At 40.6% G+C, this 22,023-nt stretch overlaps 1 protein-coding gene across 1 annotated transcript in view; it reads left to right on the top strand.

Annotated features, from left to right (window-relative positions):
• Nucleotides 1-21,982, top strand: part of camkvl (CaM kinase-like vesicle-associated, like) — a 35,582-nt gene extending 13,600 nt beyond the window's left edge. Inside the window, exons 2-11 of the mRNA XM_029435526.1 lie at nt 11,270-11,376; nt 12,518-12,649; nt 12,983-13,057; nt 13,884-14,022; nt 15,317-15,437; nt 16,041-16,116; nt 16,300-16,436; nt 16,754-16,832; nt 17,647-17,734; nt 19,313-21,982. Coding sequence (XP_029291386.1) covers nt 11,282-11,376; nt 12,518-12,649; nt 12,983-13,057; nt 13,884-14,022; nt 15,317-15,437; nt 16,041-16,116; nt 16,300-16,436; nt 16,754-16,832; nt 17,647-17,734; nt 19,313-20,806 — 2,436 coding nt within the window. The 5' untranslated portion in view covers nt 11,270-11,281 and the 3' untranslated portion in view covers nt 20,807-21,982. The remainder of the gene's footprint in view (nt 1-11,269; nt 11,377-12,517; nt 12,650-12,982; nt 13,058-13,883; nt 14,023-15,316; nt 15,438-16,040; nt 16,117-16,299; nt 16,437-16,753; nt 16,833-17,646; nt 17,735-19,312) is intronic.
• Nucleotides 21,983-22,023: the final 41 nt, after the last annotated feature.

Raw genomic sequence — 22,023 nt, 5'->3', positions numbered from 1 at the left:
GTAATAGATTGTGTGTGTCCCTCTCTGTTTCACTCTTGTGTGTGCGTGTGTATGTGCAAACTGAGGTGTGGATTGAGCCTCTGTATTTTTTTATTTTTTTAAAGAGGCACTCTACGCGGTGTGTCTAAAGGCCATGTTTGGCCACAAAAGGAATGAATTAATGCAGTCGTGATCAATGGGGATATACACACATGCATTTATGTGTGCATGGACACACACGTACACACACAAATGGATGTTGGGAAAGAAGGTTTTTCAGTGTAATTTATTCCCCCGAAAAGGGCAAACAAAGGAACTTTCCACACAAGTGTATCCCAAGCATCCAAAAGTGGACTGAGTGTAACCAAAGGTTACACACACACACAAATGAAGTTGGTTAATAAAAGTAGCATCAGCTCATGGCCTTGAAGGGAGTTGCATGTTACGTCATTGATAGATTATATTGCTTCAACTCTGTGCTGGGGGAGGCGTTGATGTTGCACTCTGTGAGATGTATGTGTGTCGGAGCTGACAGGAGTCTTATTATTTAGTAGTTTTATGTCTGACACGTGAGCCATGTGCGACATGGTCGTGTCTGCCTGGCATGGCAATTCTTTCTGCACCAGAAGCTTTTCGCATGAAGTCTATTTTTTACAACCTGCATGCATGAGTGAAGCACAACATATAGTTTTGTTTTCATTTGCTTCTTACTTGTGAATGTTGTTGAAATTCAATATTTATTTACAATACAGAGATATTGCATTGTTTTTCCTCTTAAAGGTGCTATACAGGTACATCAGGATGAAGAGCATTGCGGTTTATATATTGTATTCAAAACTCCACTTGTCTCAGCGGAGGGAAGTTGCATTCTGTTTCTTTCCGTTTTCAATTGACTGCAGAAGTGGAAAATAATTCCTGGGTTGCTGCTCCGAGATTCTCAATCGATCACTGTTTTTTTATTTGTACATTAGTCTCAAGCGGAAACAGAAACTGTTATACTAACTGACAAAATCAGAGATAAGTGCAGGCAACAGCAAGGTGGCTCTGGATCATGAATCCTGGCTGTGCCGGCTGCCCTGGTCCTGCCTGACGCCCATGTTAATATTTTTTGGAGACACCGGGAAGCTTTTTTTATTACATCATCCTGGATTCATCCTTTTTTAAAACATTTGACCACACCATCATTTCTGTCACATGGATGTTGTATTTGTACTATGTTGTTTATCCTGTACACACGACATCTATTGCACGTCTGTCCGTCCTGGGAGAGGGATCCCTCCTCAGTTGCTCTCCCTGAGGTTTCTTCCATTGTTCCCCCTTTAATTATGGGGTTTCTTTTAGGAACTTTTTCCTTGTGCGATGCGAGGGTCTAAGGACAGAGGGTGTCGTAACCTGTACAGTCTGTAAAGCACACTGAGACAAATGTGTAATTTGTGACATTGGGCTATATAAATAAATTTGATTTGATTTGATTCAAGCAGACGTGCTCTGATGTTCATGTAAGGCTGACAAACTGACAACACATCAGCATTTTCAAAACCCTTTTTCCCCATCCTCAACATAGAGCAATTTCAGAATTGTAATTTCCAGGGATAGAAAATGCCAGCTTTGTACAGATAGAAGGCCAAAATCCACAGGAAAGTTTGTGTTTTTTCAACTTAATCCACATTATTGTGAACATAGTCAAAAATACAAAAAAAACTCAAACAAAAAGCTGGCTTCTTCAGGAGACAGCACAGGTGCAGCACAGGTGCAACACTGCTTCACATGCGGGGTGAAAACCATTCCACCAATACACAGAAAGATGTGCTATTACACAATAGGGATGACACAATTTGACAAAGAATGGGACGTATTGATTGTTAATTTCATTAAAGTCACTGTTGTACACTGGCAGTGTTTACTGTATGTCCTTGCTCGTCGCAGAAGCACACAATTCTCTGAAGGCAGATGTTCTCACAGCTCAACAATGATTTGTGTGGTTCATATACGAGATGTAGACGCAATAAGTGTGACACCTGTACAGTGTTGTACAATACAATACAATAGCCTTACTATTTTATTAGATACTCCCTTTCTCTTAACGTTCAATTTAAGAACAAAAATATTAGGTGCACCTTATATAACACATCTTAGTTAGATCCATTAACTACGGTCCAGAGAAAACTACAACTTAGAGGCTTTTAAATGTAGGATTTGTTGCAAGGCAATGGTGTTAGATGGGATTACACTGCACAGGTGTTACATTTATTCCATTCACACCTTGTTAGTGTACAGTATAGTGTTTTGTAGTTGAGTCAACCAGATGCATGCTATTCTGCCACTCGTGAAAGCAAACAGCTGTTCAATGGATCGTGATGATCCAAATCCAAATGTAATTAAAAGTGCTAGTTCCACCCTCACCACCCTGACGTGCTGTCACGATGGCGCGATGTGGCTCAGAAGGTAGAGCGGTCGTCCACTTCAAGTGAAATGTTTCAACAACTATTGGACGGATTGTCATTAAATTTGGCTCAGACGGTTATGGTCACTTTGGCGATCCCTTAACTTCTCACCATGTTTTATTTATTGATGTTCACTAAAAACATTCCCTGTTTTGCTTTTACTGCACAGGATAGAAAGTGTAAGACAGACAAGGTTGTACAACATTGAAACATCACAAAACCAAATGGTAGAGTGATTTTGAGGAGAGAGAGAGAGAGAGAGAGAGAGAGAGAGAGAGAGAGAGAGAGAGAGAGAGAGAGAGAGAGAAGGCTCATGTTCATAAATACTTTAAAAAATGTATCTCTTACGAGAGAGAAATGCTCTAAACGTGTATGCTTATTGTAATAGATGTATCTAATATATTTATGACTGTCTACTTTGTCTCCTCGCTTATGATCCCCTACTTACCTCCCCCATCACTCACTCGCTCTCTCGCTCGCTGTCATTTGGAGCTATTTTGATTTTACGTCCAACTTGGCGAGAAATGGCTTGTTCCTGCCTCTTTACTCTATGAGATTATATACGTATGAGTGTTTTCAACTAAAAAAAAATACACCCGCACACACACACAGACACAAAAAAGTACACAATATCAATCATTCAGTGTGTCTTATACATGCAGTGTGTTTGCCTGCTGGTCTTGCTTTAGGCTATTCTGGTGTCGGAAAGTGCAAGTCAGCCAGATATTCCATCATCATCGTAAGCTACAGACCTACATGCACACATACACAGACTTCTGTCTAAAACAAAAAAAGGCGCTCTGTGGCCCTTCTCCCTGAGGACGCACTTACTGTGCAAGACCTGCACAGATCCACTCTCCTAATGAGGGGACAGGAAACAGAGGACACACAGGGGGGAAGAGAGAGGTAAGGAAGGAAGTATTTCTGACAGTTTACAAACACATGAATCCTATTATGTGCATGCGTGCGTGTGTGTGCGTGTGTGTGTGTGTGTGTGTGTGTGTGTGTGTGTGTGTGTGTGTGTGTGTGTGTGTGTGTGTGTGTGTGGGGCGCTACATAAATTTGGTAGATTTCATATGTGTCTGCATTTGGAAATGGGTTTCTCTCTCTTTCTCTGGGCAGATGTAATAAATTTTCATTAGAGCGTTTCCTTATTAAGCCTGTTTCTGTCCTTGTGTATGCCTTGCAGTCACACACACACACACACACACACACACATACACAAACACACACGCACATGCACAGTTCTGAGATGAGAGCCGCTCTGTGAGTAATAAGGGAATTAGTGTTTATAACAAGCTCGGAGAAGACCCCATACTGAAGAAGCAAAAGTAATGGGTATCGATGGAACACACACAAACACATACACATACTAGCCATAAAGTGGTATACACGCATGTAATTCTTAATACTGTACGTTTTGTGTTAGAGTGTATGCATTTAGTAATCCATTCACCCTTTTTTCACTCTTGTGTCCTGTAGTACACTCGGTTTTAACAAGCACAGTAATTCCGATAATAATTGGCCCTTCATCTGCTCCTCCTTTGCCTCTCTCTCAGTTCTTCTCTCCTGTGTACTCTGTCTCGTCCTCGCAACCCTTTCATTTGTCCCACTTTCACGTCACAGCATCCCGATAAGGCCTGGGACCAACCTCGGGCTGCTGCGTGCTCCACTCAATATCGAACACTCAACTTAGGCAATGAGCTTAGTAGGAATGAGTGCACTGATCTCTGTTTAATACCATTATATTCTTACCAGAAATACGTTTTAATGAAAAAAATTATATTAATGACAATATGAAAGCGTTTTCAGCTGCGTCTAGAATATTCATTGTTTTTATTATATCCTAATTACACCCTATTACATAAGGTTGTGAATCTTATTAAAACTTCCTCTGAGGAATGTTAAACCCTAAGCACTACAGATGCAGGGTACAAAGTTAATTTTGGCCATGCTTTTTGTCTGTTAAGTCAAGTAAATCATGGGTAGTATTGATGGATCAATATGGAACAACTGTCTGCAACTGTCATGTCTTGTTATTCACAGATTAAGACACACAAAAGAGACACAAATGATTATCTAATTGCAGAGCAAATATGTGGTAATCATTATTGCAAATCTTATTAAAACGTGATTGTAATGGTGGGCTTAATCACCCCTATGAGGGCTTTTTGGAGACAAAACATTTCCTTCCATTATACTGTAAGTATGTGTGAGTGCTTCTTAAATGTATTTATTTCATTTACTGGCTCACACCTACACAAACATACTAGTGAAGCAGGATTAGTGATTGTAAAGTGTGGGGATGGCAGACATGTCCACAATCTTCCTCTCTGTTATTCCTATTAGTGTAACAGTTACAACATCAGGGGTTGCCACATCAGTCATAACCCCTGATGTTCTTCTCCCCCACCTCAGTGAGGAATTGCCATGATTAAACCTGGAGCTCCACTAAAACAGGGATGGGCGAGGTCAAAACAATGAGATAAAAGCCACGCAAAAGCAGTTAAAGGTGCAAGAGGAAGAAAGGGAGAAAACAAAAGAGGCAGGTAAAAACATAGAGGCTTTTAAGTTAAATGATCCTGCTATCTGGTTGAAAGGATAAACACCTTATTCCTGTAGAACAGTGTTACTCATTGCGTAGCTTTAATTGGTGGCTCGTGTGGCAGTGGGCTAAATAAATAGGTGATATATATGATTATGGAGTCAATACAGATATTTCATAAAATCAAGCAGGGCTATTACATACAACCCATTAAAACACTGAAAGTGTCTGCTCTATTAGCCTACAAATAATAATAATAATAATAATAATAATAATAATAATTGATAAAGGCTGCAAATATAGACTAGAAACAAGATATTTAAACTTACTCGGCACTAAACTGACTCCCTGCGGAGTTGCCAGTTTTGGCGGTCTATCAGCACTACAATCGTGAATGTGCTCTTGGACGGGTAGATACATGGTGGGCTATTATACATTTGCTAAAAAATCATTTATATCGCTTAATTTGAACATTTAAATTGGAGGATACTACGACCAACCTGGCACTTCATACTCGCGTTAGCTTGGCTCCGGTCGACTCGTTTCACCATTACATGTTAGTTAGCACGTGTTTCTACAGACGTGAAATGGATCGATTTCTTATTAAAAAAAGTTGCACACCAGGTGGAAAATTAAGATTTGTCTTTGGAGCATCAAACCACAGCGGAGTCGAGAGGAAGATGCTGGAGATGTGGTTTGTGGACAGACAACAGCTGATCCCGTTAAAAAAGAAAGGTACGAGCCATACAAGACGAGCAAAGGAAAATTCAAGACAAGTGGACAGAGGAGTTTTTATTTGTCCTCCACGAGTCGAACCCTTCGTGCTTAATGTGCAAACAGACCCGCTCTGGTTTCAAGAGAAGTCGATTTGGAGCCGCATTTCCAAACGACGCATCCAAAATGCAACAAAATTTACCACCTGGAAGTGAAATTAGTAAAAAATAAATAAAAAATAGAGCAGCTTTCTTCTTCTCTTTCTGGGCAACAAAGGCTCGTACATAGGACAACTAATACAGCTGAACATCTGAGGCATCTTTTGAGATCGCATGGATTTTGGCTCGGGCAAAAAAAACTTCTCAGACTCAAACATTGTGAAACTGCTTTTTGGCTTCAGCAGAAATATTGTTTGCAGAGTTTGACAACATCATCCCAGTATTAAGTTAATCCTGCTTTTAATGAATGCATTGGTTGGCTGCATTGCATATTGTATGTTCTGGGTGGGATGACAGATTAATAAACAGACGTGCTTTTTATGACCTTTTCATACTTTGCGGTAAAAGTGGCTCTCCTATTGACTTTGTCCAATCAATGTGGCTCTCACGGGAAAAAAAATAGTGAGGACCACTGCTGTAGAATCACACACCTGTGTCCATGCTGTTGTGATAAAGAAGGAGTGACAAACACTAATGAGGGACAGATTCAGAATGCTTCTCTGTCACGTAAGGTCAGGCGAATAGTGATGAGCACCGAGCTGCATAATTTCTGGATGTGGATTGTAGTGGTGTGTGTGTGTGTGTGTGTGTGTGTGTGTGTGCTTGTACATGTGTGTGTGTGTGTGTGTGTGTGTGTGTGTGTGTGTGTGTGTGTGTGTGTGTGTGTGTGTGCTTGTACATGTGTGTGTGTGTGTGTGTGCTTGTGCTTGTACATGTGTGTGTGTGTGTGTGTGTGTGTGTGCTTGTACATGTGTGTGCACGTCATCTCTTGTTTACACAGGCAGAAGTAAGCCACAGACCCTCTGCTGCTCTGACTGTTCTCCTGGGGCAAACATTGACATGCTTGTTATATATATTTTATGAACACACGCTCACACACATCTTGTTGTTCATCTTATCATACCGTAGATCTAGTGTCACATCTCAACGAAGCCTATGCAGCATCACTTAATCGCGTTGCACAGATATCAGGTGTTGCCATGCATGACAGTGACAAGGACACGCCCAAGCACTTGACTGACAACACAGAAAGACTCGGAAAGTAGCTGCGCACGGCAGCCGCTGAAATATTTACACAACATACATTTTCAATTATTCTCAGCTTTCTGTAATGGAGGTGCATTAAAAGCCAAACTAGTCATGGCAGCTTGTCACGCAGTAATAGACTGCTTTTTCTTTTCTCTTTCCTTTACTCCCCCTGTACTTGGACAGAGTACAGGCTCAATAGGAAAGAGATGAGCGCCAGTAAATAGCAGATTTTCTTAGAATAACCTTGACACCGAGAACTTCTGAAACACTTCCGCTCTGAGCTGATAAAAAGAGATTCTATTCCATTTGATTCATTTTTTAGCCTTGACACAACACTTGTGAACAAGCACACAGACACACTCATACACAGAGACTTGCACAAGCAATTTGATGCTGAAGATAAAGTGTGATGTCTTGGTGTGCCTTCACACCTGAGTCTGCACGTGCCTGTGTGTGTTAATAGGTATAAGCACAATGTACAACAAACCATGCAATTGTAAACAATTCTGAACCATTTTTTTTGTGTTACATAACAGCATTCATACACTCTCATTCAAAAGGATGTACACATTTATACTCAAACTGTATGAGTTAAAAAAGTGTATCAACAGTTTTGTTTCATCATGTCACAGCAACCAAGTTGTATGGACCACTTTTGACCCTCAATAGCATTATGAGCAGCATTATGAGCAGAATTATGAGCAGAATTAGATTGTTGTGCATCCAGGCATGTTACTGTGTGTCATCAATGCAAAATGATGACAATACTTGTACCTGCACACTCATTTTGTAAACATTTAAATTAAACATTCCTCATTCCTTTTAAGCGTAAAAGGGGATACAAAATGCATAAAACTGTTTTAAATCTTAAATCCACATCAAATATTTGAATATGTCATTAACATCTCCATCTGTGTGTTGGGGCTTTGGTTAAAACCCCAATGGGCCACCTTGAAAATGAGCTGATACTTACGATGTTTATCCTGAAATGATAAAGTTGACTTATTTGACAAAGCACTAAGATATATCGACCAGTGACAGTTTCACTACAGTCCGACAATGACGATGAATAACACAACTTAACAAACTGGATGTTCCCTCTTCTTTGCAGGCCATGAACATGTGGATCGTTTTGGATTGTTGCGTTAAAATGTACAGATGAAAAACATGGAGAGGTCAAATGTATGACTACAGTAATTATTAAATAGTGTTTGCAAACATTAATAATGTCAAAGCAGCCAGAACACAGCGCCCAGTTTTAGTCATTCAAAGCAGCACCTGCTGCTGAGAGATCAGTGGTGGAGTCACTGAGTATGGCTGAAATGTTGCATTGTACTTCAATGATGAAAGCAGATATTCAGAATGCGTGCTATGTATTTGTTTGGCGGTAAAGTATCCCTGTCAGCATGCCTTCAAATGCTTTCTGACTTTGGGGACAGCCCTTATACCCTCATAAAAATGAGTCACGCAACACATTATCAAACATAGCCTGTTGGCACATCCCTACATGCACCCACATGCGCATACAGACAAATACACCTGTGCAAACATTCACACGCTCATAGTTGTGAAGCTGTGAGGTTGAGAGGTACTCTCAATCTGCCTCTGCACTTCTGTGTTTTACACTTTGTTCTCATGTACACTTTTTTTCTCTATCCTTTTCACTTAGTCACAGTCCTTTCTCCTTGCCTTTCTGTTCCCATTGTTTCTCACCTCTTTCCACATCTCCCATTTTTCCTCTCTTCCCTTCTCATCTCCTTTCTTCTCATATCCTCCCATATCGCCTCCTACTCTCTGATAACTTCAAGGTTCGTACTGACTCAGTATTCTGCAGGTATGGTGTTTTTAAGGCATCAAAGTTTTTAGGGCAACAAACAATCACCATGCAGTGACACAAAAGAAGAAGGATAAACATACCTAAAGGAAAGGACAGATTGTAAAATGCCCTACTTTGCACCTCAAACACAAACGGTTAGCCAATATTCTTTATGAAGATAGCTACCCTTCAAGCCTTCAGGGAATTAATATCGAAAAGGTACAAGCATCCCTTTAAGTTTCAACTAAAGTTAACCCTATTCTGTGGAGGAAAAGTTTGCAAACTCACTGTTGCCAGTGTACAGACTTAAAGATGTACTCACATATTTTGTAATTTTGCCCAGTAGCTCCAGCAAATCCCAAACAATATTCCTAGGTCACCGCTGATGTTTTAAAAACATCAACACTGGAAATTTGGAACTGGAATTTGGGGGTGCTCTAACAAAATTAGGGAGAGTATTTTCAAAGTTAGAGAGAGTATGATGGCCAGCAGGGATGGACTTTTAGAGCAGGCAAAAGACAAAAAAGTAAAGTAGAATCATAATTCTCCAAAGTTAGCATTTCAGAAAGTGATTGGCAAGCTTTTCTGCTGACATTTGTTGCTTGGCAGTTGTTACTATATTTCAGTGGGGACACTCTGTTCCCACAGGGATGGAGGCGCTCCATTTCACATCAAGCCAGCATCACCTTCACCGCCCTGGACCTTGCCATGGGAATGTTGTTGTGCTTACATAATCTTCTGGCAAAACTAGGCCTTTTCAATCCAACGCTAAATTCCCCTCGCTCTCACTGGGGCATTACGCTCACACAAGGATGCACATATGGACACACATGTACACACACACACACACACACACACAAAGACACACACACAAAGACACACGCCCTTCTGCTCAAACTCATATCTGCACATGTGATATATCTACATCAACCTTTGCACTTTGCTCAGATACACTCATGCATGCACGCACATACATACACACAAACAGTGTATCCCAGCGCTCTGGATTAGGGGTACAGATTAGAGATTAGGGCCAGCACTGGGATTACACAGTACTCTCCAGCCCCGCCTCCACCATAGATCAGAAGCACCTCTGCCCCTATCATCTACAATCATGATGCTACATACTAACAGACACTAGACACAAGATAGAGAGAAAATGAGGATTTTACTTCACCGATTTGTTCCTTAATCTTAAATTAGCACCCGCATTAATGTCATTACCTATGAGGATTTCTATTGTCTCTTTGTTCATAGCCTTTACATCATATTCTCTATTTTTCTCAGTTCTTTTCTCTTCTCCGTCTCTCGCCCTTACTTACACACACAACTCGATCCTAAAGTCCTCTTCACAAACTGAATCTTCACTCACATTAACCAAAGCTCTCCCTTCCTCCTATCACATATATTTCCTGAATTGCTTATGGATTTGTCTTGATGTGGTCCTAAGTCCCCACAGATACAGGAGACAGAAAATGTTCACTAAGGGAAAGAATAGAGAAACAATAGAAATTAATTATCCAACAGGAATTGGTTTTGTCAGGTATTTAGGAGAGGAGGAGGACCTTGAGGATAGATGGCTGGAGCTTCCAGAGAATGTGTCTCCTACAGCAGATGGAGTGCTAAAGGATGTGGGTGAGGATTGCCTGAGGACTGTGGTGAGATGGTATATCGATTGCTGATTCACTATCTAGATCCTTGATTTTCTACCTGGACGTTTGGGACCTCCTGTGGGGTCACAAGCTATTTTAGGGTGGACATGATAAGAACAATGTGATGGGTGAAACACATACTGTATATACAGTACACATATATATATATATATATATATATATATATATATATACAAATCATTAGAATGTATGTTGTTGTTTTTTCCTTGTGTAGGGCATTTTTCAGGCGCAAAGCTAACAGTGAGAGTTACTATGAGGTTAAAGGAGGAATCAAAAGTAATTCACAGCAAGTTTAAAAGGTCATGAACTACTGATCTAGATCAAAAGACAAATCCAAACTACAAACCGTCATTAAAACCCAGCGCTGTCAGTGTTACTCAGGGCACCAGTGATTGTCGAAGAAGCCAGCTGCTTTAGGGACACAGGGACACTGCCCTTTATAAATAAAGTTTAACTTGAACTTGACAGACGTTGCACAGAATCTGCAGACTTTATCAGAGTAGAGAGAAGCTTAGTGGGTAGCTTAGTATCTGTTGACAAGGCTGGCACGCAACCAGGCTGCCAGAAGCGTTAGTATCCAGATTTGTTGAGAAATGGACTTGGCTGTATCTGTGGTTCTCCAATATACTGTATATTTTCAAGGCTAATAGTAATGACACTCCCTTGGTGTCTCTGACTTCAACTACTGAAGGCTTTCATAATGTTTCATCAGTACTTCTTTAACATGCTTGTCACTGCTGCTCTGCATTCCCTTTATCTGTCTGTTACCTAAAGGTGTAACCAAATAATTAATGCTTTACCTTACCCCTTTGTAGTGCAATGATTGAAATGTCTATCTCTTTATTTTTTAGGTGAATGCCGTCATGCCATTTGGGTGCCTTGCCCTGCGAGATGGGCGGAATTACAATAGCATTTCTGACGTCACGGACAAATATGAGATTGGACAGGTCCTCCGAGCGTAAGTACCACAAGACTTTATGTATATATCTCGGTTGCCATCTCTCCCATGCAGAATTCATGGACACATTCCAGTATGGTCTTTATTCTCTTCATGAATTATTTCAAATTGGATCATTTTCCCTGCAGATTTGGTTTGGCATATCAAAAGGTTTCACTGAAGAATTGACAGAAGGTAATAGCATGAGGCTGGTGTGTAACAGACACATTTATTCAAATTCTAGCCAACCAATTGTCTGTATATTTTTGATCAGGACAGTTCGTGAAACACATTGTTGGAAGTCTGAAATGTATTCTTGTTAAATATTCTGTGTCATGCCCAAAAGAAAATCTTTTAGACATATTTTCAAAGAGCTGCGAAAATCACTGCTGCTTGAGTGGCCGAATACTGAAAGTTTTTCTTATCATGAACACCTCTCCTTGACACATTGGAGGCACATACACACACACACACACACACACACACACACACACACACACACACACACACACACACTCATACCAATCAGTGTAAGAGGCCATATGGCAACATCAGCATCTGGCCTCAGAGATTTCTGCTCATCTTTTATATAACACACACAGATACACACACATACATTAACTCGGAATTAAGCGCACACATTTGCTGTAACCTACATGTGCTCTTAATTTTATGAAAACAAGAAAGATAAAGGTGGTAAGGCTGTGGTGAAAATTTCTGCTCTATTATTAATCTGTCATTAATTACTTATTTGAATGTTTATGACTATTCTTAAATACACTACATAATACAAAAAGAAAGCAAGAGCGCCATTGAATTTTCTCTTATAGTATTTATTTGGCATGAAAGATTTAATGTGAAACGTTGTAGTTTAATTTTGCATCGCACAGCTTCTCAAAATCATTTTGGCTGTAGCACTGTATGCCCCAAAGGCTCAAAACCAGACGATGCCCAGCTCATGGCAGCGATAGACCCATTTCAGATTTGTTATTTATGACCCTTTTATTCTACTCAATGACTCTTTCCACCCAATTAAATTATTTCACTGTATTTCACCACAACATCCACTGTACTTTGTCTCTCTATTACGCTGTATCTCAGATGTGATCAACCTTACCTTTCTCTGTCTGTCTATCTTTCTATTTTTTTCCATCTTGCGTAGGAAGGAGTTCTGCGAGCTGTGCCTGGCTAAGGACAGACAGACAGACAAGGTGTTTGTCTGCAAGAAATTCCTCAAGAAAGACGGAAGGAAAGTCCGCAAAGCTGCCAAGAACGAAATCATGATCCTGAAATTGTACGCAGTCGATGGGTAGACAGATGGATGTATAATGGAGACAGGCGGAGAGAGACGGAGATTGAAAGAATGATTTTTTATTTGAAATTTCTGTTCATATTTCCAGACACACAATTAATGCAATAACCCTGGTTAATAATGTAAGCTCAGGTGTTTGTAACTTCTGCTTCGCACAATTCTTTTCTACCCAGCTAAAGAGATTTACGCCCACACAATCTTGTTTGTATATAACGGCTACTCAAAAGCAAGAGAATGTTGAAACACTTTTCAATTGCATGTGTGACTCTTCACTGTTGTGAGGTTGCAGCCTGTGACTCCTTTCTGCCATTCCAGGGTCAACCATCCAAACATCCTTCAACTGATAGACACATTCGAGACCCGCAAAGAATACTTCATCATCCAGGAACTGTGAGTGTTTCTTTTCTTGTTTCACTATTTATTTTTCTTGTTTAACCATTCCCTGACAAAGTGTGCATGTCTTAATTCTGTATGTGCCCTCGTGTACCTTAGCACACACATATCCATCAGCGTAGGGGTAGAGTCAACCCTTTTATTACTGTGTGCTCTGTTGCTCCCCTCAGCAACAGAGGAAGGTGTTGGATTTTATGAGGTATTTTCTCTTATTAACACTTAACATTACTCAGTGCTCCTAAAGCAATGCTTCGCCATAATAGGGTCTCTACAGAGAGCTCCGGATCGATCCGCGTCACTTGTGAATAGTGCATTTTTTAACATTTGCAACTTTATTTCAAAGCAATAACATTGATTGGAGCTGAGTGGACAAATTAGTTCCCTTCTGTTACTGAGATAAAGAGAGACAGACTCTCAAAATGATTGCAGTCATCTGTGTGTGCAGCAGTCTGTTTATGAGTTGGTGTCTGTTCACATCTTACACATTTGCCCAGCCAACAGGCTTCCTGCTGAGGGCAATACGTGATGATCACACCCATTATTTATACACTCTCCAAAGTCTTTTAGAGCAATGACCAACACTCTACTTTTTAATTGCTCAGCAGCGCTAGCTTTGGGCCAGTAGAAGCAGATTGCCTTACTAATGGACAAAAAAACAAGAGCACAGGGCCTTTGATAACTGTGTTACTGAAAGCTTAAAGTGAATTATTTTGTTGCAACATGTGGTTAACAGTCGCACCAACTTGCATTAATTTGTATTAGTATATTTGGCGATGGTTGTGCTGATGTTTCAATGTGTGTATGTGTGTTTGACTGCATGCAGTGCCACAGGAGGAGATGTATTTGACTGGATTCTTGACCAAGGAAATTACACAGAGAGAGACGCATCCAATGTCATCAGACAGGTCCTCGCGGCTGTGGCGTACTTACACTCCCTCAACATAGTTCACCGGAACCTGAAGGTACTCGCTCACTCTCTTTCTCCATCTCTCTACATCTCTCGCATGTGCGCCGGTGTGTGGTAAGGGTCATTACAATAAAAAGATATGAAAAGACTGGTGACTTGCCTCTAAAAAATATACAAAGAAATATAAGAAAAAGATGCGTTTGAGGGAGTGGCACATCTTCGCCATCACACCCCAGAAAGCAATTTCCCGTGTATATTCAGCAGAATCTCTTTGGAGACGCATAAAAACATTGCACTGTCATCTCAGGTTAATGACTTAACATTTGATAACCTTTTTAGCAAGGGAGTAAACACTGTCTTTATGGCTTAATGCAATCTCTAGTGAGACAGATTCATATCTTTAGGCTCCATTATCAACCCATTAAGATGGAATTACAGCATGTCTTGGGCTTGTTTCTGACTCCCCCCACTGGTATAAACTGGAATTTCTTTCTAGTCTATATTGTATATTCAGTACATAGTCTATATGGTTTGGACTCATTTATCCTGTGAACCCATGAAATTGACATTTTCAGCGCAGAAATAGAAATTAATTCATAAGGCAAGCCAAGATGCTTCCTTTCATCAAGTAGGTGTGTTTCTGGTCATTATTTTGCCTTATCTGCCTTCAAATGACATGAGTATTTTTTAAGACATATTACAGTATTACCGCTGTAATGATTTACTTGATGATCCATTACTTCCATTACTTCTAGCTGTCAGTTTGTACATCAGATATCATCAGATTTATCATCTTGATTTATACTAGCTTATAAATCCAAGATTGTAAATCAATTTGACGTCACTCCTCTGTTCACTACAAGATGAAAAACTTCAACTTTAACTTAACGGTCCCCAAAGGGAAATTTATTTTTCCGCCACGTGAAACACAGAACACATGCAGACTTGGAACTTAAAATATGATCAAATCCATAAAAGCTATAATAAAAAATATGTAAAGAAATATGCTAATATGCTTGTAAAAGGATGTATATCAGTAATAGTTCAACATAAAACATTGTGTACATCCAGCAATCATTATCCCACCCAATCCCCATGGTTTAAACAGCATCACCATCATCACCCACCAATATTTTATGGAAGACAAATAATCAGCTGACTCATCCTGCCGTCGATATCCCAAACCATGAGAGCCTTTGAAGGATGTGCCATCAATGCTGAGATTTCTTTACAGATTGCAGTGTTTATCATTCATTCCCATATGGACTGAACTGATTCAACAGTGTGTAGGGCTTTAGTCTGCATGTATTTGTATGAGAATACTTAATCATGTCCCTCATTTTGTTTAGCTCGAAAACCTGATGTACTACACAGAAAACAACCACAACAAAGTAGTTCTGCGGGATTTCTACCTCTCCAGGTTTGAGAACGGACCCATCACAGAGCCTTGTGGAACACCAGAATACCTGGGTAGGATACTCGCTACTGTTTGTAGTTCTGTTTTTATATATAACTTTACTTTTCTATCTTTCTCTGTCTCTCATCTACTCATACGTCCTTCCATTAGCTTTACCACCTGTTTGTGAATATTTATACCTGCGGGCATACCTGATTCTTTTTCATGTCTTTACCTTCCTGTAAAGAAGATCAAAATCTGTCAGCGATAAACGGTTATAGTGAAAAACAGTCATTAGACCCAGTAAAAACACCTAACTCTCGCCCTCCACCCACTCCTCTCTTTTCATATCCTTCCATCTCCTGTGTACTGTCTTGCTCCTCTCTTTCTCTCTGAGGTTTATGTGAGGGCATATTGTACAGAACTGTGCTTTGGCCTTGTTCTCTGCAGTGAAAGGTCAGGACAGTTATTCATAATGCTGAGCTGAGTAATTACACAAATAAATAAGGAAATGGACCAGAGGCCCTGATGGGAAAAGGAATGAGAAAGAGTGCTTTTTTTAAGTTAGCACTTGTCTGTCAGGGTGGAAATATGAATGCGGTGCGATGGTTTAAACCCAGCCATTAAAATCTCTCTTCGCTCTCTCTATGTCTGCTTTTCTCTTTGTTTTCTCTCAGCTCCTGAAGTGGTGGCTCGACACCGATATGGTCGTCCTGTGGACTGCTGGGCTGTGGGTGTCATTATGTTCATACTGTGAGTCTTCATCATTAATTACCAAAGATAACATTTCAACAAGAATACAAACTGAGCTGCATATGAATTTAAGATGAATTAAATTGCTTTGTTGTTTATAAAGGACATTTCCAGGAGCTTTCTGCATGGTTTCGAAATAACTTCCTTCTCTCTGTCTCTTTACGTATGTTCCTCTTTCTGCAGCTTATCAGGTAACCCACCTTTTTATGATGAGACAGAGGAGGAGAACACAGATCTACATAATCGCATCATCTTCTGTCGCATTGTTGCCGGTGAATTTGAGTTTGATTCTCCGTACTGGGATGACATTTCACCTGCAGGTACATAGCTCTACCACACGGTGGCAATAAATACACAGCTGAATTTTTAAAGGCAAGAAGCATTTGGACCTGTTGATAGTCAGAAAAAAGTCTACTTGTCCATCAGTAGCCTACATTTAAAGGAACAATAAGTGAGATGTTTAATGTCCCAGAGCTCAATCTTATATCTCTCTCTTTACAACCAAACGTTTAATCATTCGCCATAATTTATCAAAAATGTACATTATCTGTTTAAAGAACTACTTATTGATATTTCGTCTTATCATAGGTGAAACCTTTAAATGTACCTTCTTCTTTTTTTAATGTTTCTCTCTCAGCTAAGGAGCTTGTCTGTCGACTTATGGAGGTGGACCAGATGCTGAGAATCACTGCCCAGGATGCACTTTGGCATGAATGGTAATTGTGTGCACATACAGTGCCTATAGAAAGTCATCATACCCTGTGAAAATCTTTACCTTTTGTCACATTACACCTTGGAAATTAAAATAAAATAAATCTAACTTTTTTTGAGCTGATTGTACACATTATAACCCTCATCATCAAAGCAAAAAATAACATTAAAAAAAAAGTGATCAGCCCAGAGTATACCATTATAAACTTGCTCAGGTGCAACCAATCAACTTCTAGATCAAACACCAGCCCCCCACCTGACATCCATTCAAGTTATTTTGATTACTTCAGAATCAAACCAGCTGTTACGGATTCCACTACTACTAGTGCATGGTACTGCAAAGAATTCACCATGGTTGTAAAAGTGCTTTCAAAAGGCTTCTGGGATAAAGTTGTAGGAAGGCACAAGTTAGGTGAAGGCTATTCTAACAATTCTGCAAATTCTGCAAAATATTCCCCAATCTAGGTGTGCAGAGCAAATAGATTGATGGCTGTAATTGCAGCAAAAGGTGGCTCTACGAAGTATTAAATCAGGCGACTGATGACTTCTCCAACCCTGTTATTCTAATTTTTCATTTTTTTAATACATTTTCAGAACTGTTGCCTTTTTTTTCATTAGTTTGATGTCGTAATGCTACATTTGTAAATAAAGCTGGAAAAAGTCTTTTTTTCATGGGTTTTGATTTCAGGCTGTAGGACAAATAAAGTAACTATTTCAAAGGGATATGATGACTTTCTATAAGCACTGTAATCACAAGAGCACAAACATTTTGGCACATAAGTTTATACTCACTTTAATGCTGTCTGTCACCTGTGCCAGGATTGCGGGGAATGGTGCATCAGAGAAGAACCTAAAGGATGGCGTGTGTGCCCAGTTTGAGAAGAACTTTGCAAAGGCCAAATGGCGGGTATGAATTCTCTCTTTCTCTCTTTCTATAACAGTAAATTAAGTAGGAGGAAAAGGAGGAGAAACAAGATGAAGGCTCGAGCCAATAATAAAGATGACTACAGTGAAACACCAAAGATTATTATTATAATTGGTCTATTTGTAATGATGATTGCACATGAGGTACGTTTAACTCTGCATATAACTCTGCAGAGATATGTTTTAAATTTGCAAATGATATGATGGTGGTCATAAGGATGTCCTGAGGGTTTGAATGCTGAAGACCAAGAAGGAGGAAGTCGAGATGGCAGCGCTGACCTAACAGCATAAGTAACAGTTATAACCCTCTTCTCTCTTTCCCCATGTGGTTCCCAGGAGTTGAAGGTATTGTAGTTCATTATGAGGGAGAGTGGAAGGACAGAACATGGGCAGAAACTCACCTTCGGTCTGGCATGATTCAATAACAAAACATCTTTCTAATGACTGAACATCCTCTTGAATTACAAAGAGGTTTCTAAAGTTGTCTATAATAATCGACCAATCAGGAAACACTTCCAGTTAAACCTCAGTCAGCCTTGAGATGTATTGAACATGTTTGGGCCGGTGAAACTCTCCTCAGAAGCTCTGTTCCTGCCCACTGTCACTCATGCCCTGTCCCAGAAGAGATCCACCCACTCTGCCCCACTTTTCTTCATTGGATTAAGACCAAGATGTTCAAAGTGGCCCGCTCTGCTCCTTTCTTACTCCTCATCTGCACTAGTCTATGAAACCAGATTGGTAAAAACAAGATAATGATCAGCAACAGGGAAGGGGGTTAGCTCATTGCTTGTGTATATTACTTATTTGTGTAGATAAGGAGAGGGAGAAATGGAAAGGATATAAGATGTAGGCCACTGTGGACTGTTGAACCGCAGTGATTTGATCTATAAGGCCCTCTGTCATTCCTCTTACGTGAATCCTGGCTCATTGCCCCATACTGTACCTCAGTGTTACATTCAAGTCATACTTGAAGCTGTACAAAAGCTTCTTAGTGAAGCCATATTGTATTCAGTGACATGTCTGTGTTCAAATGGCTTTTCACTTCCAGAGAATCGATTCCCTGGTTTAGAAACAATTTCCAAGCTCACACATTTTCCTTAACTCCTTAAGTGTTTGTATTTCAAAGTAAGTCCGATGGGTGTAAAAGTGAAGGAGATTCACACTTATCTGTTAACTCACCTTTTCCAGACAACAAGCAGTTAAGGAGTGGCTTGGAGAGAGTGAGTCTTGAGATTGATTTAAACCAGGGTACAAATATGTCATAGCCTCCTGGAAGTAAACAAATGGCACCAATCTTACTGTCACTTCACACTAATCATATCTCAATGCTTAGTATGATGATGCTAAATCATGGTACCTTGACAAGCTTTTTGTCAAATTCTTGTCTTCCAAGCTTATTTTATATGCTTTGACCATTACCAACTATAGTACCAAAGTTTATTTTCTTTTCTTTTTGGGAAACAATATGGGTGTTAATGAAAAAAGTAACATACTGTAAGTCTAATTCTCTTTACACCGATATCCTTCTCTCCTTTTTTCTTTGTCTCTGTCTGTTTTGCAGAAAGCGATCCGTGTTACCACCTTCATGCAACGATTGAAGAATTCAGAGGCACTGATTGACAGTTCAGCCGAGGCTCAGGGCAGTGAGGAGGCAGGAGATGGTGAGGGGGTGTTGTCCCAGGGTACAAGTGATGAGGGAGACAAAGGGACAAGTGATGGAGGAGTGACATCAAGTAGTGTGTCTTTGGAAGTTACTGTTGAAAATACACCAGTGGGTATCGACAAGGATGAGGGGAGGAGTAAGGTCGTAGAAAATGAGGATGAGGCAAAGACGAGTATAGGCCCATCAGTAGGAACTTCCCCATCAGATGTTCAGGAGCCTCTCTGTCAACAAAGGCAATCAAATGCAGCCCCCAAACTCGCACAGGAGGAGCTTGATAAGGTTGGTGCAAAGAAAGCAGCAGGTGATGGAACAAAGACAATGGCTGCCAACTTGGGTCAAAGTAAAGTTGTTCCAGAATCCAAACCGACCCCCATGATGACGCCTGACCCCTCCAAGCTGTCCGGCGGCTCTTCAGGCACTAACCTTAACAAAAAACACACATCCGCCTCCCCTGATCCCAGCAGCAAACGTAAGATGGCTGCAACGCTCCATGGCCCTCCACCCACAGCCACTGCTGCTGGAACAGCCTCACCAGACAAGAGGCCAGCCACACAGAGGGAGCAGAAGGATGAGACTGATGGAAGCTGGTGTCAGACACAGTTACCTGAGGCAGTGGCAGAGAGGTCAGTGGCAGTCGCAACAGCGATGGGGCCTGAAACTGGAGTGGATATAGGACTAGGAGTTAGATTAAGGGGTGATGCTAGCCCTATGGCTAGAAGGGATAGGGATATCAGGACAACAGACAGATACAGCGCTGAGTTTAGCATAGCAAGGCCAGGTCCTGCGACAGGACAGGGTTGTTATACAGTAGGCAGCTCTGCTAGTTTGGGCCGTCACGCCACACCATACAACCCAGAAGTTGGGACTGTAGGAATGGGAATGGCAGGGAGCTACGGGAGTCCATACAGTTCCCTGTATATGAGTGGAGGAGGGATAGGGATGTATGGGACTGGGCTACCACATGGAGGAGGGAGCAGCACTACAAGCGACTGGCAAATGGACAGTGTGATCGAGCAGATAGAAAAGCAAATGGCCGCCGTGCTGGAGAAGATTGAGGGAGACATGCCCTCGCTGCTGGAGCAAATCAGTGACTGCCCGGCTGAACCACCAAGTGCCAGGAGCACACACGCCTCGCCTGCCACCTCCCGAACTCGCTCCTCTCAACACTCCACGGCTGCAACCTCAGCCACTCCTCCGCCTCTTCCAACCTCTCCCAGGCCTGCGCTGCCATCGCTCCCTCGCCTTACTATCCCTCCTCCCTCCTATCCCCCACCCTCTCCACCCACACAATCCTCACCCCAGGCTGCAGGAGAGCAGGTAGAAATGGATGGACAGAGGGATGCTGCTCCTACCAGCCAGTCCCCCAGAGCTGCGATGGACAGGGGGCTATAAAGCAGGTGTCCATGATGCAATACACAACACATGGAACATTCGATTTATAGTTTAAATTTGAAGGTTTAAAGACACTCGCCGAGAACTATCATCCACTTACTCCTTAGAAGAAAAGTCCCCATGCAATGTTGTTTGGTGTGTTCATATTGAGAATACTGGTATGAGAGAAAACTACAAATGGCATTGAAATACTCTCATGATTTGAGTGTAGGGGGAGGAGTGTACTGTATATCTCTGTATGAAAAATCTCAAAAACGTAATCTCAAATCCAGATTGTGCACACCACACAACCTCCTCATACTGAAATCCAAGAATTCAGCACTGTTTTCAAATTATGAATCTACACAAGTAAGAAAAGCGTGATCAAATTCTCCGTTTATAGTGAGTATAGTGAGAGTTAACAGTGTGGAAGTGTTATTATTTGTATTATTCCCTACAAACTGTAAATACATACAAAGAACTGGTTTCCTAATTCTTGCTGTACTCCTCTGTTGTAAACTTCCTCATAACCAAACTGACATTTCTCTTTTTCAAACCAGCTCATCCCATTTCATTATTTTCCATTCCTTTTTATTTATGTAGCTATTAATTCTACTAGTGAGGCTGCAAAACTGAGAAAAATGAGATTGCAGTCACAGAGTTGTACAGACGTTCGTGAAACTAAATTAATCTAGCCTTTCCATTGGCTGCTGCAGATTGAGATTTGTTCTATTATATAGCCTTGTGTATTTAAACTTGAACTGTCACTCAAAGTGTTGTGAGTTGCTCCACACCTGTTGGAGAGCTGGAGAAAGATCTTTAGATGCAAGATATTGTTTAAAGGCTTTGCAATAAAAAAAATAAACAGACACACACACACACACACACATTTCTCCATTTGTCCATAGAGTTTGTTTTCATTTTTTTCCAGTTTTGTCGACACAATAAATTGGTACTGTTAATTTGACACTACTGTCTATATTTGCTCCTTTTTATCATGTAAAAAAGTATTTCAGAATCAGAAATCCTTTATTAGTCCCACGACGGTTGAAATTTACATTCTGAAGTTCATTCTGCTTTTGGATCTATGTAATACCAGGTTATGTGCTTTTCTCCTAAATAAATCTACACATCTACTGTTCTGTCCCTATGTAAACTGTGCTCTGTTTGCCAGTCTTTCAATAAAAGTAAAATTAAAAACTGGATATTGAGTTGTTTCTTTGGTTAAAAGTTGTTGA

The sequence above is a fragment of the Cottoperca gobio genome, chromosome 7 (assembly GCF_900634415.1).
Source record: "Cottoperca gobio chromosome 7, fCotGob3.1, whole genome shotgun sequence".
Lineage (NCBI taxonomy): Eukaryota > Metazoa > Chordata > Actinopteri > Perciformes > Bovichtidae > Cottoperca > Cottoperca gobio.
The sequence above is the reverse complement of the archived record's forward strand: the minus strand, read 5'-3'. Positions and strand labels throughout refer to the sequence as shown.